This window comes from Mytilus californianus, unplaced genomic scaffold (assembly GCF_021869535.1).
Source record: "Mytilus californianus isolate M0D057914Y unplaced genomic scaffold, xbMytCali1.0.p SCAF_33, whole genome shotgun sequence".
Taxonomy (NCBI): Eukaryota; Metazoa; Mollusca; class Bivalvia; order Mytilida; family Mytilidae; genus Mytilus; species Mytilus californianus.
This window is the reverse complement of record NW_026262683.1, coordinates 1,068,098-1,080,181: the sequence shown is the minus strand read 5'-3', so window position 1 is coordinate 1,080,181 and position 12,084 is coordinate 1,068,098. Positions and strand designations below refer to the sequence as shown.

Genomic DNA, 12,084 nt, shown 5'->3' with positions numbered 1-12,084 from the left:
ATAGCATTGTTTCTGTATTCACATTTAACACTTATGAAGCAAACCTCATACTGAAAATTTAACTTTTACAAATGAACAAAGAAAAATTATTTCAGGGTAAGATGACACAAGATAGACATGTTCATCTTACAATCATTTCATAGTCTAAATATAGAATACCTATTCATTATAGTAATGTATCTAAAAAAGAGACTGAACAAGAAAAATTGAACATTGACAAACGAACCATGAAAATGAGGTTAAGGTCAGATGATTCATGTACACCTTAGAACAACAATTCCTGGTATTTCCAAACACCAAATATAATTGACAGCTGCTTCTTGTATCTGAGATAAACCTGCACATACCAAATATAGTTATCCTATTTGTTAAAGAAAAAGAGAAATTAACATTATAACAAAGAATCTTAACTTTCTTTTAAAGAAATCGCTAAACCATGAAAATTAGGCCAAGGACAATAGTCATATGACCAACAGAAAAGTCATAACATAAAATATCTATATACAAAGTATAAAGCATCAAGGTCTTTTCCCTTTTGAAATATTAAGATTTAAGTTCAAGGGCAAATAACCCTGTCATCTTAGTCTCACTTTCTGCAACAGAGGTTTCAGGGGGGACAGCATTAATAAAGAGAACAAAACCGATAAGTTGTTATCAGGACATATCCTTCTATTCCAATTTTTACAAATAAATTTAAAGGAATTATATTTCTTTTCACAAACATAAATAAATGTTCTTTCATCTAGATCTTAAAATTTAAAGTTAAAATTAAAATATATTGATTGAAAAAAACATGAACTTGGTAGAAATTAAAATTAACAGCTAAAAACAGTCATCATTATTTAGCATCCTCAAGAAGCTCATATTACTGCATGATCCTTCTGGAAGAAAAGAAGCATTATTAACATTTGAGGTTGGTTTGTGGTATGTTGATGATGTTGATGTAGAATGTAATGGTGAAGCCTGGAATGTTGAATCCTGGAATGATCAATCCTGGAATGATGAAGAAGGGAATGACGATACTGATGATGCATGACATGATGTAATTTGGGATGATGGCTGTCCTTTAAGAATTGTAGCAAACATAGAAAATAGTTTCAGCTCATGTTCCTTGTCCTCTTTTCTCATTTTCTCCTCTCGAGCCTTTTCTTCCTCCCATCTCTTTGATTCATTTGATAAAAACTCTTTTTGCTGTTCTTTTAACATAGCCATAAGGCTCTCATTACTTTTTCTGATTTTCCCAGAGGCTATAAAATTATAAATGTTACTATTAAAAATCAAATTGAAAATTTCATATTTTAGAACTAATCCATGAATTTAGTAGCATATTGAAAATTTTCTTCATGTGACCAAAACAACATTCAATTGCTAACATGGGTGTTTTTCTTTCGCAAATTTAATATTTTTTCAGTATTTTTAATTCTTTAATTAATTAAAAAATCAACATAAAATTCAAGGAATAACATTTAGCGAATGAACCATGAAAATGATGTCAAGGTCATTAGCTTGCTATGTTGTGTTTATTCAGCTTTTAAAATAACATTTGTATCAGATCTTGGATTTTAAAATTATTTGGTCTCAAGCATTAAAGATGAGATATAATTAGCACATCTCCAGTAGCACTGAGGTTATGTTTATGTTATAAATCATACCACATTTTCTTATTTTCTTAAAAAATACATTTGTTGTGTACTGGAACCTGTTTCTGAGTCTAAATATGAGTCTTTTCATTCTTGTTTTCAACTAATGGTACTATCAATGGTACAACTACATGGACTAAGCATACATACATTGTATGTAATAGTATAAGAAAGGGCCTGTTTGCTTACATGTAATACTTAATGTTTTTTTCTACATTCAGGGTCATTCTGGTCTTTTATCTTTCTTTCATCTGTTTTCTGAAATAAAAAGTAACCATTCAATCTACCTGTAGGTCAACTGTTTTTTATTGGATGTCTCTTGTTACTATATATTTAAAATTTGTTTTTTTATTAATTGGTTTGTAGAAATGGTCATGTGTTTTCTGGTCTAAATTGCTGTACAATGGTCATTTCATAACCCTTTAAAGCTTGTTATCCAGTGTGAAGTTATGCTCTACATTGACTACTGTACCATCACCCAAAATTGCTATCATCAACAACATTTGGTCTTGGATTGATAGTTGTCCAACTGGCAATCTTACCACATTTTTTTTAATACATACATGTATATTTATATGTACAATGTATAAAAAAAATCATGATTATAGCCAATGCTAAATGATCATACAAGGTAATGGATCATATAGTTATGATTCAGTACAATACAAAATATAATATGCAGGATTAAAACATGTAAAAGTGTACATCACCACCAAAAAATAGCAAAATCATGAACAAATTAGTTATTGGTTATTTGAAATATTCAATATTTGTTCATGATTTTACTATTTTTTAGTGATGTTGACATTTTCATACTTGCATATGATATCTATTATATACATATACAATTCAGTTCACTTGAAAAAGACAGAAATACATATATCATAAATTATTGGGAAAGGAATCATGGGGGACAGTTACTCCTTGATCACTTTGTCAGCCTTCACGTTTAATTTTCGAGTCTACAAGTCAGAAGCTCAATTTGTTTTAAATTTTAGTTGGACTCTGTTGGCTTGTAGAGAAGAATTTTACAAGCCCGAAAGCAATTTAACAAGCCAATGCCGTAGGACTTGTGGTTAAGCGTGAAGACTGCTTTGTTAAGCATGAATATATGATTATAGAATTTTCCACCATTGCTCAAGTATATTACATGTATGTAATAAAAGTGAAACTTTCATTGAATAGGTTTTTTAAACAATTCATTAGTTTTGGAGATTTTTTTAGAAGGGAATGGGGGGTCTTGTTAAGCATGAAATTAAGATCAAGTATTACTAAATCAATTAACATGATTAATATACCTTTCTTTCTGCTCTTTCATGTGAGTCATCTGTGGTAAAGATGTGTCTTTATCAATTTGGGACTACAAATATAAATAAATGTTATTCATTAATCATGAGAAGTTTTATCATGTTTATAGCATCATAATTTTTATATGATTTGCATATTACACAGATAAATATTGAGTGAATTTATGCAAACCTTTATTCATTTTCATTTATTGACAATATTAGCATAAAAATGTATGTTGTAGCTTTTTTATGCTAGTGTTGACTTGTCCAATGGTCATTCCATATTCATATGCCTGTGTATTTAAATGATTAGAGACACCCATTTTATTTTGTAAACCAGTTCAGCCATAAACAATTCAGAGTTCTTGAAAAGACTTTTTTTGTACTTGACATTTAGACTGCCACTATATTCTCAAATCTGGTCAGTCAAAGCACACTTCTATAAGCATAAATTTTAACAAATTTTTATGAAATTATCAGACATTTTGGACAAATTTGGCTGACATTTAGACAAAAAGTGCCAAACATTTCAAATCAGCCACACTGAATGTTTTAAATATCTCGTTTAAACATTTCTTGACTTAAACCTTTATGTTCATGATGATATGTCCTTAAAGCTATACAGCTGAATCATTAAAAATTAAGCTAGCATGCATGTACATGCATGTACTGATGTAGATTAATGTAAAGAAAAATGCAAAAATCATAGCCAAAATGTGGTGTGTTGATTCGTGTTTCTGGTCCATATTAAACATAAAGATGTCTATGGACATATTTGATTGGTGTACTTATCATGTATTGAAGTTTGACTCGGTTGTACAATACTAAATACTAAAAGATGTTAAAAAACTAAAATCGGTTGTAGAAAATGGTAGAGGAAATGTAACATGTAAAAGTAGGAATGAAATCGGTGATGAAAGGAACAAATTCGACTTAGATGCGGATAGTGTATTCCATCATACTGATCTATTATACTGAGCATTTTTTTAAACAATTTTTTGACTAAGCTAAACTTATTTATTCGCTATATTTGTTCTGAACAAACGCACGAATACTGTACGCTTCCTTAATGAATGTTCGCTGTGTTACATGCAGATTAATGGGAATAAAATATCAGTGGAATATACTACATGTACAACCGTATTGTTTTATACTTACGTCTGCAATCAGTTTAACGTTTGCTGGTACCATGGTCACAGAACATGCAGAAGAACTGCTAGTGAATGGCTGTTGAAAAATACTGTCCATATTACCATCTTCATCTTCCGGCTCACTACATTCAACAGAAGAATTTTTTCTCGAGCTATGGTTTTCAGAGGAGTCTCTAACTTTTGGTGGAGTTACTGCCGGGCGCCCTCCTAAAATGTCCTCAAGTTCATCATAATATCTACAAGTTGTTCTGCCATTTCCACTCGATTTGTTGCTGTTCTTTGCATTAAAGTAGTTTCTTTTAAGAGTTTTAATTCTCTGTCTACATTCCGGTGCCGTCCGAAGATACCCCAAGCCACCCATTGTTCTTATAATTGAAGAAAATACATGGGTGTTTCTTGTTGAATTGTCCAATTCTGACTGAGTTTTTCCTTCTCCCCACGTTGAAAGTAAAGCCTTCGTCTCCTGGTCTCTCCAGGTTAGACCTCTCTTTTTTGAAGAATAATCTTGTTCGGCATCCATGGCTATCCTGATATTGGAAATGACAGACGGCTGAAAACGTCACGTAACGCTATGGCAACAACCCCACATTAACTCCACTTTGCGTTCACACTAGAATGTGGGGTAACTAATCCGGGTTCGCCCCACATTAACTCCACCTCAGATGAGGGGTAATTTTAATCCGGGCTCGCCCCAGTTTAACGTGTTCACACCATTGGAATTTAATCCGGTATAATTAATTCGGGTCGAACCCGGTTTAAAAATGCATAGTGTGAACGGGGGTACTAGATACTCACAGCCCTGTGTTATTTGGATCTACAACAGATAAGAAAATGTTTAACTTGACAGTTAATTATCTCTTGCGTTTTTAAACGATTATTTGGAACTTCAGAATGAAATCACTTGTTTGGTTGGTTTTTCCCTCAACATATGACGGCATTTACTACAAGCGCATACACGAAGTCTACTGTATTCCCACAGCACAATATCTAACCCTTCAATCAGTATAAACATAGGAAGACGTTGTACGATTGCCAATATGTCAACTGTACACAAGACCCACTGACGTGGATGTAAGGAAGCTTTTTATAAAACCATGGGCAAAACCCATTATGTGTAAACTATGTTTTAAGATGCCCCGACATAACAACATATTAAACAAATTCAAACGCGAAAATCAACGGCTTAATTTATGTTGATATTTCAACAGACACTCGGTAATGTACCACATTTTCTCCCTAACTAGCCAACCTATGCTTGTTCTCATATCCAGCATAATTTCTGCTGAACCTTCTAAAAGACAAAAATAAAGAAAAACATGCTGACAGTTTCAATAACTTAATTTTCGGATGTATTGACACTCGATTACCGAAATTTAAGTGAGTGCTTGCATCTTATATATATATCCAACTTCAATTAAATAAATGATACTGGTAAAACTAAAAACGTCTGCTTATAATTTTGATATTATACTTGATAAAAACGTATATGAATGAATTCAAGGAATAATCTATGAAAACATGACGATTTCAACTGTTGTCATCTTCCAATTTTTCAGTAGTAACTTACCCTTAGGTCAATCGTACGGTATTTGTATATCTCAATTCATTTGTTTTGTTCGTACATGTTCACACTATTTATAATTCATTAACACGTAAGTGTTCCTTACACACAAGCTGCTGTAAAAATTATGAAGAAGAACGACTGCAATCGACCCTTCATGCGTTTTACGGCCACCAATTTGAATTAATTGATCGGTATGAAGTGTCTGTGTCTCAACTCACAAGTGACATATTTTGTTGCGTTCTTAGAGCTTTAAATATCGGAAAAGTTGTCTAATCTGTAAATTTACAGATTGTGTATTGTTCTCGATTGTGACATTTTGTATGCGATTAAATTTCAAGGGCGGGTGACACATGAATAGCAGAATCCGCTTATCTTGTTAATGAAGCTGGTGTCACTCCTTTCGTAGTTCATCCCATTCCCTCAGTTTTAACTATTACCTGGATTTGTATCTTCCTAATGGATTTATGACAAACGGCAAACTTCTGTTTTGCTCGAATGTTTTTGAAAACAACAAACGCAAACACTTATATTACAAACAACAACCTTAACTTTGAATTAGTTTAAAAATTGAATGACTGATCAAAAAAGAATATAGATATAAGAAGATGTGGTATGAATGCCAATGAGACAACTCTCCATCCAAGTCAAAATTTATAAAAGTAAACCATTATAGGTCACAGTACGGTCTTCAACACGGAGCCTTGGCTCACACCGAACTGTAAGCTATAAAGGGCCCCCAAAATAACTAGTGTAAAACCATTCAAACGGGAAAACCAACGGTCTAATCTATATAAAAAACGAGAAACGAGAAACACTTATGAACCACATCAACAAACGACAACTACTGAACATCAGATTCCTGACTTAGGACAGGTGCAAACAAATGCAGCGGGTTTAAATATGCATATTTACAATGTGACGTTTGTTGTCAATATAATGGAATTTTATGCGACTGTCATACAAGTGAGAGGTTTAGCTAGCTATTCAACCAGGTTAAATCCACCATTTTCTACACAAGGAAATGCATGTACCAAGTCAGGAATATGACAGTTGTTTTTCATTCGTTTGATGTCTTTGAGCTGTTGATTTTGCCAATTTTTTGGACTTTCTGTTTTGAATTCTTCTTGTTATTTTTACTTTTTTTGGAAGGAAATGAGAAAGTGCAATTCACTTGTTTTAAAATAATCATTGCTTTACATTTTCATATTGAAGTCTTCTAATAATTGAAATGCTACTACCTCTTGCAAAACATATTATTGTTAACATTACCGGTAACAGTTGGGAAAAGTGCTTTTTATATAGTCTTGTTTTCTTTTTTTATAGAGCTGGGTCGATGGTTAACATGGTTAATTTACATCTAATTGATTTGATTTATAACAAACAATTCAATTGATAAATTATATTGGCAGAGTTGGCCTTAGTTGGATCTGACCATTTTAAGGTCTTTTTTTCGTCATATAGCTCTTTGACTGTTACATCCTCGGCTTTCATATATGCAATCTTGATCGTTCCTAATAAAGGTAAATAAAAAAAACACACGTTTTGGGCGCATACAAATTATACAGTGTTAATTAAATGTGTTTGTCTTAAAATGTAGTATAGAGGGGACGTGTCTTCATCATTGATCATGGCCGATATTTGTACGTGCTTTTAACAGACATTCATTTAATTGCAGACCCTCCAGCACTTCCTTCCATAACAAAGATACCTCAGGGTTTTGTAAATGAAAATGAAAAGATAACATTGACTTGTGAAATACTGGGAGGTAACCCTCTTGCGAACATTGTATGGCAGTGTGATGGAACATCACTTGTCATTCCCACAGGTGTTCCACCGATTAATAAATCGGTTTCCAGTGTTCAGTTAACAGCTGCAAAAAGTAAAAATGGTCAGGAATGCACATGTACTGGTTCCCATCCCGCATGGACGGAAACCAAATCATCAAGTATAATACTACTAATCAGATGTAAGTTGTATATAACAATTCGTGGAAAAAGCATTTAAATGTATTTCTTATTGACTTTTTTAGAAGAAAATATTATTATACTTGCTACATAATTTAAACATATTTATTGTGATATTGGTTATCTTATAACACGGCAAATCTTAACTTGGAGTTTATGCGAATTCCTCAGATTTAGTTTAAATCTTCTTTGTATATATATTCCAAATTCATTTTCTAGATTTGGATATTGGTAATATGCTCTTGATTCTTATATGTATCAATTTATATATTTGTTAACTGTTTAGATGCTCCAAATTCGTCCCCGGCAGTTATACAAACACCAAGTGGACCTGCCATTGCTGGAAGTAAGGTAACATTGACATGTGAAATATCAGGAGGTAATCCATTACCCACTATTGCTTGGCAGTGTCATGATTTTACAAATGTTATACCAACGACCACCCCATCTACTGATAAAGTTGTATCTAGTATAGAACACATCGTTACCAAAGTCGATAATGGAAAAGAATGTATATGTACCAGTCAGCATCCTCTGTGGACATTAGACAGGGAGGTCAAACATATAGTGACTGTTTACTGTAAGTATAACTATAAATTAGTATGTTGAAATAGATTTTTAAATATGTATGTGCATAAATCATTCCTAACGAATGCCTCTCTATACATTAAAATAATGCAAAGGTGCATTTATTAAGAGTGATATACGTAGACCGTCATACTTAGGACAATGACAAGGGAATCCAGGAATACATTTGGATAAATGATTTGACAATCACAAGCAATACTTGAGACATCAAATGACCATTAATAATCCGAAACCTGGTATCATGCGATTTAGACATTTTACCCCTGAAATATGAGCATTTAACTAATATGTGCTGACTCATTTTTCGTTAAGAATCTGTGTCAGTTTGTTAAATTTGGGATTTATTGATGATATTTCACTAACAACATGTGGTATTGCATTTGTGATACACGTTCAGTCTCCTGACTTCATTTTAAAACATGTTTTTGAATAAGATGTTTGAATGGTTTTACACTAGTAATTTTGGGGGCCCTTTATAGCTTACTGTTCGGTGTGAGCCAAGGTTCCGTGTTGAAGACCGTACTGTGACCTATAATGGTTTACTTTTATAAATTTTGACTTGGATGGAGAGTTGTCTCATTGGCACTCATACCACATCTTCTTATATCTTTTGTTCTACATTGTTATTCTTTCACAATTGTATGTAAATCATGAATATTTAGTTCGGTAGTCTGATTTGAGCCCTTTGCTAGACCCAAGTCCTAGTGAAGGCCTTCAGGTATTATTCTATCGTTATCTAGTCGTAATATGAGCTTTATATTTTAATTTTTCCTCCGTAGATAATTTGATTATATGAAAATAAGGTTAACGTTTTATCAGCGTCGATATGATTGATTTATTGATTATTGGTGTTTCACGCTATTATCGGCACAACTGGCTATAACGTTGCAGTTAGATCTGTATTGGTAGAGGAAGCCGGAATAAAAAGAGAGAACAACCGACCTTCGGCAATAAAACTGTAAATCCCATTCAGTTAAGATAAGCATTAAACGCACCTTTTACGTGCGAGGTTCTAACTCACAAGGCCGTTGATACAGAAGATAAACTACGTAAACCACAGGGCCACCGATGAACTAGGGCTGGTATGAATATCGGAACTTATATTTCGCTATGACACGAAAACACAAACGGACATACCAGGGTTAGTCATTTATAATTAATTACTGATAATAGTTGTCAAAGTTGTAACAGTTAGGTTTTGTTTTTTTGTGAAAGTTATTTTGTAAAAGGTACTATTCAATCGTTGTAACAGTCACATGACGACTGTCACAACCTAGACACAAACTAGATAGTTGTTATCAGATTTTGCACTCAGAGGACACAAGTCTGAGAGGAGTAGGCACACGAGTGTTAACAACGGCCCTGTCTCCAAAATTGATGGAGTTTCTGTAGAAAGATCACTCACTAGTGTAGTACATAAAAGGATAAGTATAAAATTGTAACTTTGTTTGTACAATTTTCCAGAGCGTCAGAAAAAACCAATGGCAAAGTCGTATTCTAGTCCTTTGCGTAACGTCAAAATTGTTTTCGTTAACCATGTTAACGTTATTGTAATTTAATATTCATTTTCCAACAAGAAATATTTTACAAAATATGTCTTGAATCTCGTCCATATCTCTTGCTTTTTAAAAAAAAATACTAATATTCAGGTTGATGTTGCAGTAAGTCGCCTCAATTACATATTTGAAAATGTCATGAAAACTCTTCTGGATTGATATTCACGAAATAAATTACGCACTAGGGTTAACTTTAATGTACAAATGATTTTTCAAACATACTAGCAATTGATAAATGGCTCGTACTAGGCAGAAGGAATTTTGGTTGAACGCTTTAATTATCTTAGTGTAAAATATTTTATGAATTAAATTCACGTTAAATAATATACACAGTTTGGAGTATACATATAAATACAATAGAATAATTGATAGGATCCGGTAACAAGCTGTTAATTTATATAAATCCGTTTCCTATTACAAATAAGAACATTTCATATGTGAATACCCAAGAAGTATATGTATAAATGTTATACTAAATGAAAAAAAAAAAAAAACATGTACAGATGTAATATTATAATGTTGTGAACAGAAGAAGAAGAAAAAAAATCAGGTATATATCAGAAATACAATTATAGTGAAGTGCGTGTTTCTAAACGGACACAAAATTTATATTTTATATATAAATATGCATGGTAGATCTGTTGAACAAGAGGTTTGTAATCATATGACAATATTTGGCTACTGAGTAAGATTGTTTGAACTGCTAAACATATTTCGATGTTTTGTTCATGATAGCTGAGATCTGTTGAACCGTATAGCAAAATTTCCTCTGACAAGAAATGTTTGATTCTGATGCTATCAAAACGCTGTTCATGCATGAAGTGAAATCGGGAACAGTGAAACAAGCAATGCGCTGTGGTTTCTATAGAACCACATAAACAGTATGTGAGGCCACTATATTTTTGATAAAAAGATGCTGATTTAGAGAACTGCATTGTATATGAAATCCTGATTGATAAATTCGCCTACCAATATAATAATGATATGGGTGTTTAGTTACCCGAGACTGTACACAACTCCTCAAAGCTCACTCAGGAGTACTATTTTTTCACTCTCAGGGAGGAGATTCCATGAGCGTACACACAGTTGCAGGTAAGTAATAATTCGAATAAAGGGCTGATCTTGTTCGAACAGTGGAGATTAATGACGAATCTCTAGGAAAATGATTATTTATATTTGCATAGGATTCTGGAACTTAGTTCCGTTTCACAGATGATATCGGATATGTTCCTTATGTCGTAACTACAATCCCGTTCCCTTTTCACGAATGTGACCTACCGAATTAGACTATTTACCCCTATTTGTGACATTTTAATCTACTGTTTTTGTTTGTTTTATTCACACATCGTTGTCAATATAATGGAATTTGATGCGACTGTCATACAAGTGAGAGGTTTAGCTAGCTTTAAAACCAGGTTCAATCCACAATTTTCTACATAAGAAAATGCCTGTACCAAGTCAGGAATATGACAGTTGTTATCCATTCGTTTGATGTGTTTGAACTTTTGATTTTGCCATTTGATTGGGGACTTTTCTTTTTAAATTTTCCTCGGAGTTCAGTATTTTTGTGATTTTACTTTTTTCTATAAACATTCCAGAGTAATATGTTTTTTCATCTTGTAGAAATAAATTAATCTATGGGACTCCCTTCGATTTTTGTTCCCAACCTGTTTTGAAATATAATTTCTCTAAAGAAACCAGGCTAGTTCCCCCAGTTACGATCCTGGCAGCCTCTGTTTGCACTTTTTCAATCTTATCAATCAAAAGTTTTGTGTTGTTGTCGCAGATAGCATCAGCATATTCTAATAGTAGTCTTACATACGTTAGGTATATTGTCTCGAGTGTTCGTCTATTTAGGATGAATTTAAACTTTCGTAGAACATTTAGTCATTCATTTGTAATTATATATAAGGTTTTCGGTTATTACATCAATATGTTTGTGCCATGTGCCATCATTTGAAATATATGATTCAATGTATTTATGGGTTGATACCTCAGTTACATTTACGTTGTTCATGTTAAGTTTTGGGTGATCAGGTTTGTGAAGTTTCCATGAAATTGTCATGTTCTCGGTTTTCTGAGGGTTCAAGGTCACTAGCCAATTTGAAGACCATTTATGATTTTTTGCTAGATTACTATTCAATGAGTTTACCGATTCTCAGGGGTCATCTACTATCAAATATAAACTGATATATAGTTTCATAAGCAAACAACTTAATAGTAGACTGTATAATCAGAATTGATATCATTGATGAATATTAAAAGTAACAGAGGTCCCAGGATCGACCCTTAGGATACTCCAGCCTTACAATTGCCCAACTTAGATGATACA

The 12,084-nt window shown here is 32.9% G+C and overlaps 1 protein-coding gene across 1 annotated transcript; it reads right to left on the bottom strand.

The window, feature by feature from the left end:
- Positions 1-985: 985 nt before the first annotated feature.
- On the bottom strand, positions 986-4,441 carry LOC127736556 (zinc finger and SCAN domain-containing protein 20-like). The gene is made up of 2 exons (XM_052247117.1): positions 4,183-4,441; positions 986-1,247 (listed from the first exon to the last, which is right to left on the bottom strand). Exons 1-2 carry the CDS (start codon positions 4,439-4,441, stop codon positions 988-990), a joined length of 519 nt encoding a protein of 172 aa, XP_052103077.1. The 3' UTR covers positions 986-987.
- Between the last annotated feature and the right edge of the window lie 7,643 nt (positions 4,442-12,084).